The sequence below is a fragment of the Cydia strobilella genome, chromosome 22 (genome assembly GCF_947568885.1).
Source record: "Cydia strobilella chromosome 22, ilCydStro3.1, whole genome shotgun sequence".
Lineage (NCBI taxonomy): Eukaryota > Metazoa > Arthropoda > Insecta > Lepidoptera > Tortricidae > Cydia > Cydia strobilella.
In genome coordinates, this window is record NC_086062.1 from 10,720,393 (window position 1) to 10,740,806 (window position 20,414).

Below are 20,414 nucleotides of genomic sequence, written 5' to 3' on the forward strand. Positions count from 1 at the left end.
CGTAGCGAACGAAACGCAACTGTCACTGTCGCACTAACATGGAAGAGTGATAGAGAGTTTACCCGTATCGTTCGCTAGACATAGTATAGTAGTTATAGACATGAAACCGAGCGACCAGGGGTAAAAGAAAGACATATTCATGTATTGACAGGTTAATGTATGGCAGCATAATCCTTTTTCTCTTTCACTCTTATAAATTTCGGTATTTCGCCATCGCCTCCTACCTATGCTGCCATAACCCGACCATTAAAAAAACCCGGTCGGTGATAAGGACAAAGCATGGCACTATTTTCTCTTTCCTCTTATAGGAATCGCAATAAGACTATCTTTCTCTATCAAAGAGTGTCAGGCCCTTGTTCGCTACGGAGCGAACGATTGGCATCTTGTCTAAGCGCCCAGCGGTGTCAGCATGGTTGCGTTTTTATCACCTGTCACTATGCCTGTGACTTTCGCACTTACTTACTTGTTAGAACGTGACAGGCAAGGTGACAGGCGATAAAAATGCTACCGTGCTAAGCCCGCTGGTTAGTAGAAATAAATAAATAAATATTATAGGACATTCTTACACACATTGACTAAGTCCTACGGTAAGCCCAAGGATTGCATTATGGGTACTCAGACAACGATATATTGAATATATAAATACTTAAATACTTAGAAAACATCCATGACTCAGGTACACATATCTGTGACATAAATAAATGCCCTTACCGGGATTCGAACCCACGACCATTGGCTTCACAGGCAGGGTCACTACCAAGGCCAGACCGGTCGTCAAGGTAGACCGAATATTCGGTAATTATTGGGTATTAGAACCAAGCAAAGTCTGCAACGATTTTGATAGCACACAGTGCGTGTTATTTATACGTCAAAATGTCATGGAAGTTTGACGTTTAAAATACCACTTGCACTACGTGTGCTATCGTTGCAGACATTTCTTCGTCTATCTCTAGGCATATTCGGCAAGTGTTCCAATGTTCGTATTCGGCCGAATTATTCGGTTAAAGGTGCCGATTATTGGGCAAATATTTTTGTTATATTGTCTTGTTGCAAAACTGTAAAATGTAACCTCCTCCAGAACTATTCAAGTACCTCTCTTCCATCAGGTTACGTTTTCTCAGTCATTGAAAACACAATATGATGATTTAATATGTTGAATCGATAAGATGTTATGATTATTGGGGCAACTTGCCGAATTCTACACCAAGTCAGACGACGCAACGGAGCCACGCTGTTATGTCGTCGCACAAATCTTAAATACTTAAATTGTATTGTATAATTAGCCTCATGCATGAAGTTTATATTTGAACGAAATATGTTTTATTCGGATGTTTGTTACCGTTATATCATGTTACAAATGCATTTCCGTTTTAAAATTACCATTTAATCACTTAAAATTATAAATAAAAAGTACAAAAATTTGCCCGCGAAAAGCTAGTGAGCGAAACGCTCGAAACGCCACGTGACGTCACGCGTTCGACAGATTAGTGTCAAGCAAACGTCAGTTGGGCCGCCCAACGTGTGACGTCATCACGCTCTGTCGAATTCGCGCCAAAAATTATGAGCGTTTCAACCGCTCAAAAATTTTTAACATTTTAAATATTTTTTTATAAAATAATGTTAAGGTTTACAAAAGTATTTTTATCATTTCCGGTGTTCCAACGATATAAATTATGAATCCAAAAATAAAAATAAATTCATGCATGGAGCTAATTGTATCTGTATTTTTATTTGTTTTGTAGTTCGCAGTGCCTTGGTAGTAATACTGTAATGCTGTGTAACTAATTTGAATAATAAATAATAATAATAATTATTATTATTATTTAAAGAATTTTGAAAATTTGTTTAACAGCCCAATTCTAACATTGCTTCTAAGCGCCACTTGCACCATCCCACTAACCCGGGGTTAACCGGTTAAACCTGGAGTTACCTTTTGACACTGGGTTAACCCCGGGTTATTGGGATGGCGCAAGTGGCGCTAACAGTTAGCTGCGGTAAGATACCGATCTGTTAGTGTCAAAAGTGACGTTTTTTGTTTAAGAAATGTCACTTTTGACACTGCATGACATATCGGTCGATACCGATAAGGTGTCACAGCGATACGATTATCGCTGTGACACCTTATAAGCATTATTCGAATCGGGCCGTTAATTAAAGTGAATTTGAACGCCATCTCTCGGCATTTTCACGAACAGCGCATGTAATAACTTGTTTAGGGGCTCGCTCACTTCCCTCAACGACTCTAAACGGTGTAAAAAGTTTATATTCAACCCGACAGGTGCCTCTTACAGCTATGTATGTCACGATTATTTATTTAAGCATGTGATGTGTCTTAAAAAAACAATGATTTTAATTATTGCATACGCTAGTAGGGTGCTGTGATAAAGCGATCATTCTCAAAAAATATGTCTGCGGTCTAATTGCCGCGACCCATACAAAATGTAGGAAAAGAATCGTGGCAATTAGACTTAACCGCAGATATATTCTCAGAGAATGACCCAAATATGTTTGCCAATGCCAATATAATATGCTATGCTCTATCAATACTGACCGGGAATGATTGCCAGTTAAAAATTACTTGGGTGAATAAAAAAGCTCTTTAGTTTATGCTAAGTCACGTAAGCTGAAGACGCGGGTTCGATTCCCGCCTCGGCCAACGGTGGACTTGGTCACTTTTTCTTTAGTGTATGATATCTATTTCAGTTTATTACTTAATAAGTGCAATTTTTTGTACGGTTACAGGTGGTTGACATGCGCTGGGGCGTTCGAGACGAAGCTACCGACGATCACATGACCACCGAGCTGTGTATGAGAGAGATAAAAAATTGCCAGAGACTCTCAATGGGACCCAACTTCGTTGTGTTCCTGGGACAGAAATATGGTTACAGGTATGTTATATTTGTTATGATTAAGCCACCGACGATCACATGACCACCGAGCTGTGTATGAGAGAGATAAAGAATTGCCAGAGACTCTCCATGGGACCCAACTTCGTTGTGTTCCTGGGACAGAAGTATGGTTACAGGTATGTTATATTTGTTATGATTAAGCCACCGACGATCACATGACCACCGAGCTGTATATGAGAGAGATAAAGAATTGCCAGAGACTCTCCATGGGACCCAACTTCCTTGTGTTCCTGGGACAGAAATATGGTTACAGGTATGTTATATTTGTTATGATTAAGCCACCAACGATCACATGACCACCGAGCTGTGTATGAGAGAGATAAAGAATTGCCAGAGACTCCATGGGACCCAACTTCCTTGTGTTCCTGGGACAGAAATATGGTTACAGGTATGTTATATTTGTTATGATTAAGCCACCGACGACCACATGACCACTGAGCTATGCATGAGAGAGATAAAGAATTGTCAGAGACTCTCCATGGGACACAACTTCGTAGTTTTCTTAGAGCAGAAGTATACCCATACTACTGTCCACCTAATAAATATTCACTATAATGAATTGAAATATGAAACTGGATTCTACGGCAAATTACATTTAATAAGTTTGTTCCTGAGAGAATTTCCAAATAGCTATAGTCGCCATCATATATACCGGAGCGGCCGAGGTGCTCAAAAATATCTAAACACACAAATCACGCAATCTAACGGCTTGACAATGGAGGCGTGTTCAGATATTTGTGAGCGCTTTAACCGCTCCTGTATATCTGATGGCGACTGATGTATATAACTCGTGCACTGACTTTTCAATCAACGGTTTCCTGTTCGACATCAGCGTATCTTTTGACTTCCACGAAAGTTACTTCCAAACTCTAGTTATGTATTGTTTCTGGTTGTTGATATGCGGTGGGGCGTTCGAGATGAAGCCACCGACGATCACATAATCATCGAGCTGTGTATGAAGGAAATATGGAAATAACCATTTTTTATAATAGATTCTCCAAAGGAACCCAACTCCTTTGTGTTCTTGGGCGAGAAGATGGTTACAGATTGTTATGGCTATTCAGTATGTCACCCGATATATGTACACTGATAGACAAAAATATCACCAAAGATGTAATTGAAAGTAATATCTATCTTTGCAAGTACCTGATTTGAGGGTTTATTTCAAGACGTTTATTGGTAAAAGTGAATTTATTTTACCTGTCAGGTTCAGTATAGAGTAACTAGGACTTTTGCCTTGAGATCTTGTATTTCATCTTCATCATTTGTCTTCATACCAAATAAAAAAAATGACAGCACGTCTTAGCTGCATAAAAGTTTAACGGAGCGAATCGGCTTCCGTAGTTTTCATCCAACTATTTTTGACTTCCGTGGCTTTTAATTTGAACTGTGGGAATGTGTTTTTGAAGATTTGCGCTATAAAAAAAACCCTGTTTTTCAGACCAATCCCCACATACGTCCTTTCATCGGAACTTCAGATGCTACGTGACGAACTAGCAGCCGGGGGCGTCGACGTAATTTTGTTGGACACCTGGTACAAGAAGGATTCGAACGCCGTACCCCCCGTCTCCGTCTTGCAGCCGATTTCTTCTATACTCATCAATTTTAATAACAAAGTAAGTAACCGATATAGAAAGAACGACAATCTCTTATGGCAGAACTGTTGCAAACATGACCAGCTTTCAGCTGTAAATAATCTCTCCGGTGGCGCTAGGTAGGCTCTGAGCCTTGATATGAATCATAGAGGTATGAGGAGTGAGGATGACTCACGTTAGACCGGGCCGTGTCCGGGCCGGAGCTTCCGGCGCTTACTTTTCTATGACATGACAGGTGATCACGTGATGCTTTCCATAGAAAACGAAGCGCCGGAAGCTCCGGCCCGGACACGGCCCGGTTTAACGTGAGTCATCCTTTATATTTTGTGCATGTTGCTAATAATGTAAGTATAAATAAAGTCTGTTTTTTATTCCGTAGACTAAAATGACATTTCATATGTTGCTAGTTTTTGCGTCGTATAAATAGCGATGTGCTACAAGTCTCTTATATATCAATAGTTTATCTCAAATTATTTTTAAGATACAGGTATTATGGTGTAGTGCGATACCTACCTAAAATGGAAAACCGAACAAGTACGAGTTGGACTCGTCCACCGAGGGTTCCGTACAAATTTAACATTTTTTTTTATTTTTAGTTTTGAGATTTTTGCCTGTACTTGTAGTGTAAGATGATATTACTTGCTAAATTTCATAGTTCTAGGTCAACGGGAAGTACCCTATAAATTTTGATTTCCTTGAACGTCGAAATATACTTTCTTTGCAGGATAAACGACCGTATCTTTTTTTACGTCAACTTAGAAGTTTGATTTTTTCACAGCTTCAAGGGGCCGTAGACTTGAGTATATGGTTTTAACTTCAACTTGATACTTCCACGCGTTCCCGAGATAAAGGGTCTTGACAGACAGACGGACGGACGGACAACAAAGTGGTCCTATAATAAGGGTTCCGTTTTTTTCCTTTTGAGGTACGAGGTACGGAACACGGAACCGTAAAAATGAAGTAGAAAACTTAAAAAGCGCAATATTTCACTCCGTTACGCCTCATCACTCATATCACAAATGAATATTATTTTTATCTTTCAGAGAGTCCCAAAACTCCAGGCAGAAGACCAGGCAGTATGGTGGGACACGCTCTGTAAGATGCAGAAATTGTTCCGAAAAGCTTCCCTTCAACTCTACAACAGCGGAAAAATAGATAAAGACTCCATGCATAACTACTTCATGTCTGGTAATAATAAATTTAATTGCCCCGTTATAGTGTTTAAGATAACGACGAAAGGTCTTAAAATTTCTATTCTATTCTATTTTCGGACCGTTACGACCTTCCATGAACCTTCATAATTAGTTTTGACTGAAAAATCTCAGTTAACTAAAACTAGTTTTCATCGCTTCATTGATAACGCGTTTTCACTAGTTTAAAGTTAAAACTCATATAAAAATAGTCTTGTTCACTATGGATTGCTGACACTTGAAGATCGTCGAGCACAGTTTGATATAATGTTTCTCTACAAAATTATTAACAGCTTTATTGACTCCCCCTCACTTCTTGGTACGTTGTTATTTAAGATACCTCAACGCACTACACGCCATAAGAAATTATTTTCTATTCCTTTCTCTCGTACAAGATATTGCTCAAATTCTTATTTCAACCGTTGTCTCAATTATTATAATATAAATGTATCCCACATTGATCTTTTTTCGTATAAAACCTGTGAAAGTTTTAAAAAACAAATTATTACTCACTTCAAATCGAAATTGTAAACAATAACAAACTGTTTATTTAAGTAGGTATAATTAAACTTTTGTAACAACTTCTATAATTTAACATTGTAATAGGTAACTTATGCACAAATAATTTATAACTTTCTTTGTGTACCCCGTGTGGTTGTATGTACGAGTAAGCAACCTGCCCGTGCATACATATACATGGATGAATGAATATAGATACACTTCAAGTTACTGATAAGTTTGTTAATTAATGATAACTTTGTTTTCCGCTTACTGCTCCTACACTAACTACTTTAGATTAGAAATTATTTAATTAAGGTAGGGCACTCAAGGTCTATTAACACATTGCTTATTATTACATCATTTTTGTATATATATGACTGTTTGTTGCCTAAAAAAAAAAAAAAAAAACTGGTTTTTCTTAACGTAAGGCCTCGGTGAAAACTAGTTTTACTTTTAACTAGGGAAAACGCGTTTTCACTAAAAACGTTTAATTTAAAAATTCCTTCTCATCTTAGCGATTTTCCCGCAACCTACCTAACCTGCAACCTAGCTAATCCCAAGAATCTGTGCAAGCTCTGTTATCTGATTTTTCAACCCAGAGAAGAAAATTGTCTTACTAGTCCAGTTTCTTCACTATGATTCCCTTCACTGAATAGCACAACTCAGCAACTGTTAAATGTCATATGTATATCCCGTTGTACGACGCGCGGTGTGAACCTCACGACCTCTGTTTTGAAAATCGTAGTTTTATCGCGTTCAAAACGTATTCGGGCCATTTGATTTAAATTTACGTATTGCCCGTTAGGTACAGTCGCCATCAGATATATCGGAGCGGCCGAGGTGCTCACAAATATCTGAACACGCCTCTATTGTCAAGGCGTTAAGTGCGTGTTCAGATATTACCTCCTCGGCCGCTCCGATATATCTGATGGCGACTGTACGTGTTTATTTTAATGAACAAACTCCGCTTTCCAGTGACCGAACGCGAAGTAATAAACGGCGTGCTCAACGTCAAGAACACCAAGAACCACTGCCTCGCCTACGTCCGCTACATCAACAACATCAACCTTCAGAACCTGAAGAAGGCCAGCAACTTTGTGGACATCCTCAACCGCTCGCTGGACAACGAGGCTTCCAAGTTGTTAGCTGATCTGCGGGACGTCAGGCTGCCGAATAAGATTGAGACTACCAATATGCAGAAGTGAGTCTCCTAACCTCGAGATAAGCCAGTGATTGTAATTAAAGGTCTAGTTGTGGTTGGTTGTAGCAAAATGTAATTATAAGTAGAATATGTAGACTTGGAAATCCCCTTCCAAGTCCTCAGACCCCAATAGAACAGTTCCATGTTCAAAATCTGAATTTGATTTCATTGTACAAAATAATAAAATTATTCTGTTTAATCTGATCGTCAATGGTTGGTATTGCTTTATCACAATCAATTTAAGTTTTTTTAGGTACGTTCATTTAAAAAAAATCTGTTACATTTCAGATACACGGTGGAGTGGATTGGGCGAGAGGGCTTAGACAATGAGACACACGGCGAATACCTCAACCACTTCATATCACACTTCTACAAGAATATCATCAAGCTAGTGGACCGGTAGGTGCAACCTAATGTTATCTACTTAGGTATAGTCAGCATCAGACTGTAACGGATAGTTTTGGACGCAAACTATACATATTTAAATCTAGTTGCAAAATTATTCCAGGATGATAGATACTTACTTATAGCGCATTGTTTCATCCGCTACGATTGAGAGCCACTCCACACTAGCGTCTCCCGAATATCGGCGTCTAGTCAACTCTATGGCCGCTGGTCGACGCAACGTTGGCGCAACGGCACAGCGACGTCATTTTCCATAGCGCTGATTTGACCCGCGCTGATGCGCCGACGCTCAAAAGACCCTAGTATGGGGTGGCTCTCAATCGTAGCGGATGAAACAATGCGCTATAAGTAGAATCCGCATCCTGGAATAATTTTGCAACTAGATTTAAATATGTATAGTTTGCGTCCAAAACTATCTGTTACAGTCTAATCTTGGAAAACAAGCATACGGCCCGCCTGATGGTAAGCAGTCACCGTAACCTATGGACGCCTGTAACACCAGAGATATTAGATGCGCGTTGCCGACCCTTTAAAAACCAGTATACACTCCTTTTTTGAAGAACCCCATACTGTAGCCCCTCGGGAAAACCTCGACAGGGAGCAAATTTCACAGCCGAATCGTCCGCTGGAGGAAATTCCTCTTAAACCGCACAGTACGCGACAATTTAGGTTCTAGTGTGTGAGGATGAAGACATATCTCTTTTTGTTAAGCTGATAGAGAATTATCACGTTGTGGGAACACACTTGGTTAGCTAATCCCACTACGCAGTGAAAATGGATCGGGCGCGGGACGCGCGGGGAGTAAGCGTCAGGTATGTTCTCACGGGCCCCGCCACTTCTTGAGAGACCATTGCTGTAACTATACGTGAAATAAAATAATAAGTTAAACCTTCTGATTTTTAATGGGTCACCACTCCATCTAGCACAAAGACCTTGAGCGTGCGACATAACACCATAAGTCGCACAGTGGTGACCCCGACGTGATTTTTTTTTTCTTCAAAAAGGGGGGGATTACTGTGGGAACACACTTGGTTAGCTAATCCCACTACGCAGCGAAAATGGATCGGGCGCGGGACGCGCGGGGAGTAAGCGTCAGGTATGTTCTCACGGGCCCCGCCACTTCTTGAGAGACCATTGCTGTAACTATACGTGAAATAAAATAATAAGTTAAACCTTCTGATTTTTAATGGGTCACCACTCCATCTAGCACAAAGACCTTGAGCGTGCGACATAACACCATAAGTCGCACAACGTAATGAACTATAATACGGCTCAGCGACCCAAAGTGGGTCTTGGCCTCCGAAACAAGAGCCCGCCACTTTTCCTGATCCTGCATCACGAATCATCATGTATCGAAAATAAGTATCTACACTTACGCGCAGTTTGAGGGCCTAGCCCAGATGCCAAATCGTTTGCGCAGTAGCAAACGAGACGGTAATCTTCTCTATCATATTTCTATTTTATTGGGACAGCGAGACATAGACTAGGTACCTTGATCCGATACTTTTGATGCTGACTGTAGTCGCTATTTTAACATGTCTCTTTTTCGTCTTTGCCTTTATCCCATTATTTGGGGTCGGCTCTCCTCGTTCTCATGCTCCAGGACCGTCTGTCCTGGGTTGTCTGTGGATTTAATTGGGCTCGTTCTAAATCCTTTGACACGGTGGACCACCAAGTAGCAGGCCGGCGCCCTGGTCCTCTTTTGGTTTCCTGAAGGGCCAGTGCCTTTTTCACGACATGGTCATCGCCACGCCTCATAATATGTCCATACCACCTCAGCCTCTGTTCGGAGAGTTTCTCAGTGATGGGCGCTATTTTGAAACTTCCTCTGGTGTGCTCGTTACGCACTTTATCAAGTTTAGTTACACCCGCAGCCCATCTCAGCATCCTCATTTCGTTGGTATGGACTTTCTGTTCGTGCACCTTTTTCAGCGCCCAGCACTCAGCACCATATGTTAAGGCAGGTCTTATTGCCGTTTTATACACTTTGCCTTTGGTCTTGATCGGCATTCTTCGGTCACACAGAACCCCCGTGAGATCTCGCCATCTTTGCCAAGCAACATTGACTCGGTGTGTGACGTCGGCTTCAATAGTGGCATCCGCTGAGAGCATCGACCCAAGGTATTTGAACTGGTGCACTTTTGGTAGAGGACTTCCCTGGAGGTTTATGGTGCATGGATGCGAGGTGCCAGTGCTGAATAGGCATTCCATGTGCTCAGTCTTGCTTCTGCTGATACGCAAACCATTGCTTTCCAGTGCGTGTCTCCATGCTTCCAAGGTTTCTTGTAGATGTTGACTAACATGTAAAATTGTAAATCCAAGGATAAAACTGGGTAACAACCTAAGAGCAAAAAGGGAACTTTCAATCACCACGCCTGCTAGAAGAGGCATTTTTAGTTACGGCGCGGCCATGTTGCCAGAAAGAAATACGTCACTGTTCTAAACCTGGAGTGATTTTTGCTTGTATTCCAGAGCAATGCGCAAAGAAGACAGCAGTGCCCAAGGTCAGATAGTGACGGAAATTCTTCAGCATCTCCACGCTTGCAACAATTCCGTTAAGGTCTTCCACGGGCGAGAAGATGATCTGAACTTCGTCGAGAACTACATGAAGAACGGGTCTGATAAACCACTGGTTTTGTACGGAGAAGGTATGTTTGTCTGAATTTGTTGTCAGTCTACTTAGTAGCCCACTGTTAGCATCCATAGTTTTCTTGGCTCGATTTATTGGTTGAATTTTATCAATCAATTTCATTTTAGATACTTATTAACACAGCTGGACAAAGGCCTATTTTTCGCCCATTCGGTCATATCGCTTATTTCCTACATAGAATAATAAGTCTAAGTATTCCACCATCTTCTTTGCCTTTTCCTGTCTGCGATATCTCCCCAACCAACGTCCGATAGTCGAAATTGCTCGACTATCGGCCATTTGTTTGGGCTTAGGTACTTACTTCAGTAAGCCCAGCAATGTCTATGTTCACTTACGATCTCCTCACAGCAGCATGAGTTTTTCCAAAACCTCAAACATCAAAACTTTTCTTACAGGTGGCTGCGGTAAAACCAGTCTACTCTCAAAGAGTGCAGCCATGTGTCTCGAGACCTGGTTCGCTGAAGTACGGCCCACCAATATCATCAGATTTCTTGGAACTACACCTGACTCCAGCGCGCTTACTCCGACGCTTATATCCATTTGTCAGCAAGTAAGAAACATGAGCTATGAAGACCACACAAAATAGAATGAAAAAAAAATTGACTATTTTCAGATCGCCTTGTGGTCGACCACGCAAAAGATTTTGAAATAACTAACTACTTATTAAAGCAAATCCTTTTTCGAAGAACGCAACGCATCTGTTGTTTATTCTATATCAACGATTAAGTCACGTTGATATTTTGTTAACACATTCACTGCCAGTTAGCGACCCTCTAGGCGGGTTCTGTTCGTAGGCGCTTTTAACTGCAAACGGGGAAACCATGTTATTGTAGCCTAGCTCGTGCTTGCTTTCATCTCATACAAGGTGACCTTATACGCAACGTGGAGCATCAACTGTAACCCAAGGCCTTAATTAGATCATCAGTCTCTCTCTCTCTCTCTCTCTCTCTCTCTCTCTCTCTCTCTGTCTCCTAGCATTATTATTCCCATATTCCCACTGATTGTGGGGTCTGCTTATCTGCTTCTTTCTCTCCACTTCACGCGATCGAACGTGTCATCTACTGAAACGTCGCAGGCTCTCAATGGCTCTCATGTCTTTTGCTATGGTATCTGCCCATCTCATTAGATCATCAGTGTAACTCCTAAACGTCTAACCTTTCATTTCCCCTCTCCAGATTTCCTACAACTTCGCGCTCCCCTTCGAAAGCATCCCCGATGACCTGGTGCCCCTCACAGCACATTTCAAACAACTCCTCACCATGGCTACAGCTCAGCAGCCTCTGCTTCTATTCCTGGATTCTGTAGACCAGCTAACGGGTATTGGGACAGAGAATAACAAGGTGTCTTGGTTGCCAACAAGATTGCCGCCGCATTGTAAGGTAAATGACTAAACTAGAGATCACTAGCTGTTTCCAATATCTTATCTGAACTTCAAAAAGCTTCAAGAAATTGTGTCTCAAACCTTCGCAAGTAGCAAACATTAAATTATTTGGTAAATTTTCTGTACCGTCTATTTAGAAGCTTGCTTTTTAACACATCATTAATCACGTATAAATAGAGAGTGATAATGCCCTCGTGATCCTTATAAAAAAAACCCGTTTCAGCTAATAATAATCTGTAAAAATCTTGAAATTTTAAATCAGACAACCTTATTAAAAAAAATACAGATCATAGTAACCTGTGCCTGCGAGGAAGTCAACCCTGAGGTCTCCAAGGAGTATGACGTGCTCCGCCGCATGATTGATTCTGAGGAGAACTTTTTAGAAGTCACGGCGCTGGGTGAGGATCTCGCCATGCAGGTCCTGAAGTAAGTAGTCATGGCTTTAAAATACAATGTGAATTTTTGACACAATTACAGTGTGAAGGTTAGTTAAGGTTTTAAAGAACAAACATTCAAATAAAAATTGAACGACTTTTATTTTTCTTATAAAGTAATTCAGCAGCTATTGTAGGATTTACACTAAGTTAAAGATGACATTCGGATGACGACTGCATCAGCGACTGTTACAACGTTACTGCTAAAGTGTTGACGCGGGCGATGTCACTGCTGCGGCGTGTAGTGTAGTAATACAGCTGCAGTTTGAGTTGCTATCCGAATGTCACCTTTAAATAATTTCCTTGTTAAATTGCATTGATGTGGTTGCCGCATTACTGTCGCGATTAGACATTTGGTTGTCATCCGAATGTCACCGTGTGTCGCATTGTTTCCAGGTTATGGATGGCCTCTGCTGCTCGGGACTTGTCGAACTACCAGTGGCGTTTGGTGTCCAACGCTATAGGGAGCTGTTCGCTGCCGATCTTCGTCAAACTGGTGTTTGCTGAGGTACTACTTACTTACTCCTCTGGCGCAGCGACCAAGTGTGTCTTGGCCTCCAACACGACTGCTCTCCACTGATCCCGGTCCTGTGCTGTTTCTCGCCAGTCTTCAACCTGGAACTCACGTAGATCCGCATCCACCACATCCGCTCATCGATACCTAGCTACTACCGTCCTCGTGATTCTGAGTAGAAATAACCCAAAAGTTGATGGACTTTCGAAAGAAAGTAAATGGTACACTTTTAAGTGAAAATCAGAGTATAAGCAGCTATGCCTATCTTTCGACTATGATAGCAACGTTGAGTAGTACTTACTCCTCTGGCGCAGCGACCAAGTGTGTCTTGGCCTCCAACACGACTGCTCTCCACTGATCCCGGTCCTGTGCTGTTTGTCGCCAGTCTTCAACCTGGAACTCACGTAGATCTGCATCCACCACATCCGCTCATCGATACCTAGCTACTACCGTCCTTGTGATTCTGAGTAGAAATAACCCAAAAGTTGATGGACTTTCGAAAGAAAGTAAATGGTACACTTTTAAGTGAAAATGAGAGTATAAGCAGCTATGCCTATCTTTCGACTATGATAGCAACGTTGAGTAGTACAGTCGCCATCAGATATATCGGAGCGGCCAAGGTGCTTACAAATATCTGAACGCGCCTCTATTGTCAACGTATTACAGTGCGTGTTCAGATATTTTTGAGCACCTTAGCCGCTTCGATATATCTGATGACGACTGTACCTCACTGCTGGGGTTGATCACAGGGCGTTAGGTGTTTACCTACTTTTAGCGACAGGCCGTTATGGAACAGAATTATATACATAGTTAAATAAGGTCATGTGGTGTAAGAGAAATATAGTTTATTGACCGAGGTTTAGCGAAGGTCTCCGTTTCAGCTTGGGCAAAAATGATCTCTTATGTCCGGATGTTTTCCTCTACAGGTCGCAATTCTCAACCGAATCTCGTGAAATTTTTGAAAATTTTACAAAATTGCGTTACCTATATTTTATTCAGTTTTAAGTTATGCTCGCGAGGTTTACAGTTGTCAGGTCCACTAGTTTAAATCGGGGCAAGAGAAACAGTATGAGCATCTGATCGTTGGCCATTTAAAAAAAAACAAAGTTATGTTAGATCATTTTGGATAGCTCGCCCGCTTTACTTCTGCTATAGATATTTAAATGGAGTATAGAGATGTTCCTTTTTCACCAGGTCTGCAGATGGAGAAGCTACACGAAACCTCAGGACACCCATCTCGCTTCCACAGTCATGGACTCCATCATGATGCTGTTCGAGAGGATCGAAAAACAGGTAAACTTTAAAGGACTCAACAAAAACAGGTAAACTTTAAAGGACTCAACAAAAACAAGTAAAATTTAAAGGACAACAAAAACAGGTAAAATTTAAAGGACAACAAAAACAGGTAAATTTTAAAGAACTCAAAAAAAAAACAGGTAAACTTTAAAAGACTCAACAAAAATGCATTACCTATCATCAAAATAATTTTCTTTGCGCTATCCCAGCTTTTTGCCACGGCTCATGAGAGCCTGGGGTCCGCTTGACAACTAATCCCAGGAATTGGCGTAGACACTAGTTTTTACGAAAATGACTGCCATCTGACCTTCTAACCCAGAGAGTAAACTAGGCACTTATCGGGATTAGTCCGGTTTCCTCACGATGTTTTCCTTCACCAAAAAGCGACTGATCAATATCAAATGATATTTCGTACATAACTTTCGAAAAACTCATTGGTACGAGCCGGGGTTTGAACCCGCGACCTCCGAATTGAAAGTCGCACGCTCTTACCGCTAGGCCACCAGCGCAATACCTGTCATCATCATTATATAAGGGAAAAAAAACCGGCCAAGTGCTCGTCGGGCCACGCATTATGGAGGGTTCCGGACCTTCGTACAATACAAAAAGCTATACAAGCAGTAGGCCTATAGAATATGCCCAAAGAGGAAATACTGTTGAAATAGGGCATATGGCCAAATTGTAGGTAGGTATGTAAGAAAATACGACATAGTGATAATTCTGTTTATTTCTCAAAACAGGTAAGTAGGACTACTCCAAATTATATCCACTGCGAAGCTAGAAAAAAATAACATGTTTAAGTATCGATTTGTAACACACGATTTTTAATAATACAGTGTGGAAAAAAATTATGGGCCCTGCGGGCTTAGCACGGTAGCATTTTTATCGCCTGTCACCATGCCTGTCACGTTCTAACAAGTATGTAAGTGCGAAAGTGACAGGCATAGTGACAGGTGATAAAAATGCAACCATGCTGACACCGCTGGAGGGAAAATACCTTAAAAGCTTAAGTTAGCTCATAATACTTAGATAAAAAAAATTATAATTCGCTTGACTCGCCCGAATCGAACAGATCCAACCAACCAACCAACCAAAAATTCCAAAAAATAAACACTACTATTTTATTTCACTATTCGATACAGTTAATGTTAATGATAACATTACTCCAAGAAACATTAGGTCTTACACTCGTCTGTCGTACAAAATATCCATAAAATCGAATATTTAGTACTCAAGAATATTTTTAGACAAACAAAATTTAAAAACAAATTTAAAAATCTTTGAATGCACTTTTGTTTCTTTTTAAAAACAAAAGAATGTTTCATTTAAATTAAGGTTTTAAGGCACTTTTCCTCTAGGGCCCATTCATTTTTTCCACACTGTATAATGTATTAAGCTGATAAAAAGTATTCATAACAGTAACTAAATATTTTGTTACGACTTACACAAACGAGTCGGTTTGTAACAATAAGATCGGTTTTAAGATATTTATCAAAAAATCATTTTTATTACATAAATTTAGTTATTTTCTTGTAATACTAATTTTGTTTAGTGTAATTAAATTCCGATAAATAAAATAAAGTGCTTCCACGCAGCTGTGTAGGTTATGTGCAAGATAAGTTGCGCATGAAACATTACGTCGTAACTTTTGATTTTACTCCCCATACATTTTCATATCCCAGTTTGTATTATGGAAATCGATTGGAGAACTCCAAAAATTCGTTTAAGCAAATAACAAATTTGATTGATAGCAAAGAGGATATAATAAGATACTGTCATAGTAAATTTTGTAACCACTGTAAATTCACTGCCATCTATCGACATACTTTAAAACTAAAAAGAAGATTTATAAAAATACGTTAAAATGTATTTAAATATATATAAATGATTTTTTTATTTGCATTAATTATTTTTATATGATTTTGACCCATGTACTTTCACTGATATGCGTTAAAATTATAAATAACAAACGAAACCGTCAACGCCCTCTATACGAGAGTAGTCCAAAACTAGTGGCGCCATCTGATCGAAAATCAAATTTTCGTGATTTTCGAGGCACGTTTTTTCCTTAGACTGTATCCATCTATTACGGAGTTATATCTATCTTTGTTGATAGTGTGTTTAAAATAAAAGTAACAGTTGTTTTGATGCCCCTTTTCGAAATAGGAAAATACTCATAGTGGTAATGTTTCTTAACCTTTCGTATGCGCATGTCAAAAAATTGCCATATAAATAGCAATCGTGACTACTTCATGATTAAGTTGAATATATGTGACGTTTTCAACCAAAAGGTACCACATTGTCGCTTGTCGATAAGGTTGATTTCTAATTGAATCTATATGGAAATAGCGCCTTACTGACAAGCGACAATAAGTACCCTTTTGGTTGAAAATGGCACATATATGGAGCAGATCTGCTCTTAAGCATACGAAAGGTTAAAACGAAACTTACCTCAGCTATCTGTTTCACGCAATACTGCTTCTCAGGTGTAAACATGCACAGTGTTTTTTCCTTGTTATTCTGTAAAAAATAAATACTGAACTTGAACAATGATATATGAACATAATATTGTTAAACTTAAGAAATTAATTAACAGTGGAAAGTGCTCTGCCATCTGAGCGAATATTTCCACCATATATGAGCCATAGGGAGGATCTAGCGACCTTCGTCGACTCAGGGAACGGGACAATGATATTCACGTTTCACGATGTGGCTAGGAATTTCATGATCTGCCTGATTTTATGAGCTGCCGCCGACATGCCCGTCGTCACAGCCGTCGTGATCAAAATAATTTGGCCATTAATTTTATTGTAAGGTTTTTTTCCTAATTAAATTAAACAAAACATGTTTTATACCCCAGAATTTTTAGACGATAACCGAATCTCCCGAGAGTCCTGTAAATAAAGATAATCAGTATATGAGGGTACAGTCGCCATCAGATATATCGGAGCGGCCGAAATGTTCACCAATATCTGAACAGGCACTCTAACGCCTTGACAATAGAGGCGTGTTTAGATATTTGTGAGCACCTCGGCCGCTCCGATATATCTGATGGCGACTGTACAATTTCGCACTCTGATTTCGAATGGAAAGCAAGAATCAAACACATTCATCATCTCTTCCAGCTAACCTTCGAGTAGATGAGTGGAAAACTATAGCCAGGTCAGATAGACAAACTTACAGGATGTACAAATTAATATTTAAAAAAAGAAATAACACTAAAGATTAAAATACATAAAATACATACTAGTATACATACATACAATACTAAATTGAAAGTTGAAAAGTTGAAACTCTAGGTCCATGGGGTCCCAGCGCGCATAAGTTGTTTGCAGAAATCGCGAAGCATCTGGTTGACGTAACTGGTGACCGAAGAGCTGGCGGCTTTCTCGCACAACGTATCAGCATTGCGATACAGCGGGGAAATGCCGCCAGCATCCTTGGTACAATGCCTCAAGGGCCTATTTTAGATTTAAGCTAGTTATTAATTTCGTTTACGTAGTACCACTGTATATATCTTGTATGTAAATAAATGTTTATACTAAATATATATTACCTTATTATGATTACCTTTTTTTTCAAAAATTGAGTCTTACCAAAGCAGGTTGATCGGGTGCCAGCTTCAGTTTCAACTTAAGGTTCTTCGTTTCTTGCTGCATAATGGAAATAAAATATTTTCAATCAAAAGGTACCACTATTATTCACAACGACGGGACTTAACGCGTAAAATAAGTTTTAAAGGTACCACATTGTCGCTTACCATAAGGACGAAAATTGCTTGTATCTTTATACGAAAAACCTGTCAGCGCGTCCTTATGGCGAGCGACAATGTGGTACCTTTTGCTTGAAAACGACACATATATCTAAGCTGATTTTACACTAACTTGGCTGTGATAAAGTGCAGCCTTGCCACTATAAACGTTTCATATTCATAAGAATAAATCCTGAATACCAATAAACAAATAATAAATAAAATAAATAATACATACAATTAATAAATAAATAATACATAAAATTAATAAATAAATAATACATAAAATTAGTAAATATTTAATAAATAAATTTCATAAATTTTCTGTAAACAAAAAAGAATAAAAGGAACTGTAAGGTTTTATTTTGAATAATAAATCTAAGTTTCAATATCTTACTTCTACCAGTGCTTCCTTTATCTGAAATGGTTTAAAGATGTTTATTATAAAAATTATTTATCCTTGTTTAAACTAATGTTAATACAATTTAAATTAAAAATATTTAAATTGAAAAGGTGAGTTAATTATATTTACGAACCAGCTGCAATAATAATTTTTTTTTCGTAAAAAATAAGGCATTTAAAAGATAACTTAAGAAACATAACTTATTTATTTTAATTTATATTGACAGTTATATCACATATCAAACAATGTAGGTAGGTATATTGTAATAAAAAATTTTTTTTTAGTAAATTCATCGTAACAACATACTTCTTGTGCTTTCTGTTCCTTTTCTGTACCATGCTGAAATATATTAAATTAAATATAAAAAAAAACATATTAGAGATTTTTAGTAGATTATACTCATTAACTATTTCTTTATTTACTTTGAGTTTTTATAAAGAAACATACAGCCCGCCTGATAGTAGCCGGTCACCGTAGCCTATGGACGCCTACAACTCCAGGCGTGTTGCCGACACTAAAAACCTGTACAACCCTTTTTAAAGAACCCCATACTGTACAGTAGTCCTCAAGAAAACTCCTGATTTTAAATGGATACTATACTCTGGCCACTTAGAAAGGCGGCAAATTTAAAAAATGTAGGCGCGAAGGGTTGCCTTCTTTAAAAAAAACAGCCTTTTTTACTGAAAAAGTGGGTGTGCCAGAGGCCAGAGTAATATATATTTGCTATTTTTCCTATTTATTATTGATTTGATACGTACCGTGGGCACAACATCTTCAATGATTGACTCTAACTTCGTACTTCCAATCTAAACAAACAAATCAAAACAAGTTCTATTATTAATTTATTATCCAACAGATGTTATAATCTATATTAAACACAAATTAAGACACAAAAATGGTCTTAACCTGAGATTTTCATAACAGTAATGTTTTTTTATAGTAGTTATACCACGTTATACCTACCATATACATGAAAAAGCTCAGTAAAAATAACTTATTACGGTATTTAAGAAAAGAAACAAAATATTGTATAATAAAATAAATGTGTAGAGTTAGACCAAGATAAGTCTGCAGCGATTTTGATAGCACACGCAGTGCAAGTGTTATTTATGTCATAATTTCATAGAAATTTGACGTTTAAAATAACGCACTGCGTGTGCTATCAAAATAGTTGAAGACTTGTCTTGATCTAACTCTATAACTATTTAAAAAAAAAACTAATTCCATATTAATGACATATGTATCATGGTTTGCAATAAACATTTATGATTTGTGATTTTATGACAACTACTTACCGCGGCCATAAATACGTTAACCTGAAATTATTCAAAATTTTATTAAAATTTCTAATAAATTTTCAAAAATAAATAAAATAAATTAAGGTTATTTATTAATAATATATAATTGGTTTCTCTAAAAACCGCCTGCATACCGTTTTTTTTATATTCTCTAGAGTTTGGACCATTAAATATGTAGTTATCGTAAATATAGTAAAATATTACATACCAACTGAAAAATAAAAACAAATAAATTATTGAGGTATTCCAAAACACACATGGACAACAGGAGTGCTGTTGGGCTAAGTTAGTTATTTAAGTAGTAGTTTTATTTATTTAAGTTATTGTAATAATATAGTCTGTAAGGTAGCCGTAATATGGGCCTTGTTGCCTGATTAAATTATTAAATAAATAAAATAAATAAAACGGATTTATAAAAATTACTCATGATAAAACTATGTAGATAAGTGAAAATAAAGGTAAGAATACACATTTTAAATACCTCCAGTTCATCTTTCGTTACTTCTTGGTCCTGTCAAAATTCCAAGATTCTTAACTTTTCCATATTAAAACTTACATGCACTTTTTTTTTTCAACATACTTGTGGAAGATAATTCAGATTTTTTTTATAAAAATAAATATTTTTATTTTATTTATAAGACATAATGCGGAAAAAAGATCGCGGATTGGGAAGATGTCCAAGGTTTATAAGGCAAATAGTATTTATAACATAAAGAAGAAGATATTAACGACAGATAAAAACCATTCAAAATTAAACCCTGAAACAAATAGGTAAATTATTGGAAATTAACAAAAAAATAAATAAATTACTTGCAAATTACCTTTAAACCATTTATTAATGCGGAGAGTTTCGGTTCAAGTTTTTTCTGAAAGCGAAAAATATAAT

At 38.3% G+C, this 20,414-nt stretch overlaps 1 protein-coding gene and 1 long non-coding RNA gene across 2 annotated transcripts in view; one reads left to right on the forward strand and one right to left on the reverse strand.

Moving 5' to 3' along the window:
* The window catches only part of LOC134751446 (NACHT and WD repeat domain-containing protein 2), a 70,040-nt gene that overhangs the window by 23,786 nt on the left and 25,840 nt on the right, over positions 1–20,414 (forward strand). Inside the window, exons 4-14 of the mRNA XM_063686855.1 lie at positions 2,743–2,888; positions 4,351–4,525; positions 5,548–5,692; positions 7,171–7,396; positions 7,685–7,795; positions 10,274–10,449; positions 10,847–11,001; positions 11,627–11,830; positions 12,119–12,258; positions 12,663–12,774; positions 13,975–14,073. Of these exons, the coding sequence (XP_063542925.1) occupies positions 2,743–2,888; positions 4,351–4,525; positions 5,548–5,692; positions 7,171–7,396; positions 7,685–7,795; positions 10,274–10,449; positions 10,847–11,001; positions 11,627–11,830; positions 12,119–12,258; positions 12,663–12,774; positions 13,975–14,073 (1,689 nt within the window). The remainder of the gene's footprint in view (positions 1–2,742; positions 2,889–4,350; positions 4,526–5,547; positions 5,693–7,170; positions 7,397–7,684; positions 7,796–10,273; positions 10,450–10,846; positions 11,002–11,626; positions 11,831–12,118; positions 12,259–12,662; positions 12,775–13,974; positions 14,074–20,414) is intronic.
* Positions 18,537–19,547, reverse strand: LOC134751555 (uncharacterized). Its single transcript, XR_010128678.1, has 3 exons — positions 19,526–19,547; positions 18,989–19,036; positions 18,537–18,569 (listed from the first exon to the last, which is right to left on the reverse strand). It is a non-coding gene; the product is annotated as an uncharacterized LOC134751555 (long non-coding RNA).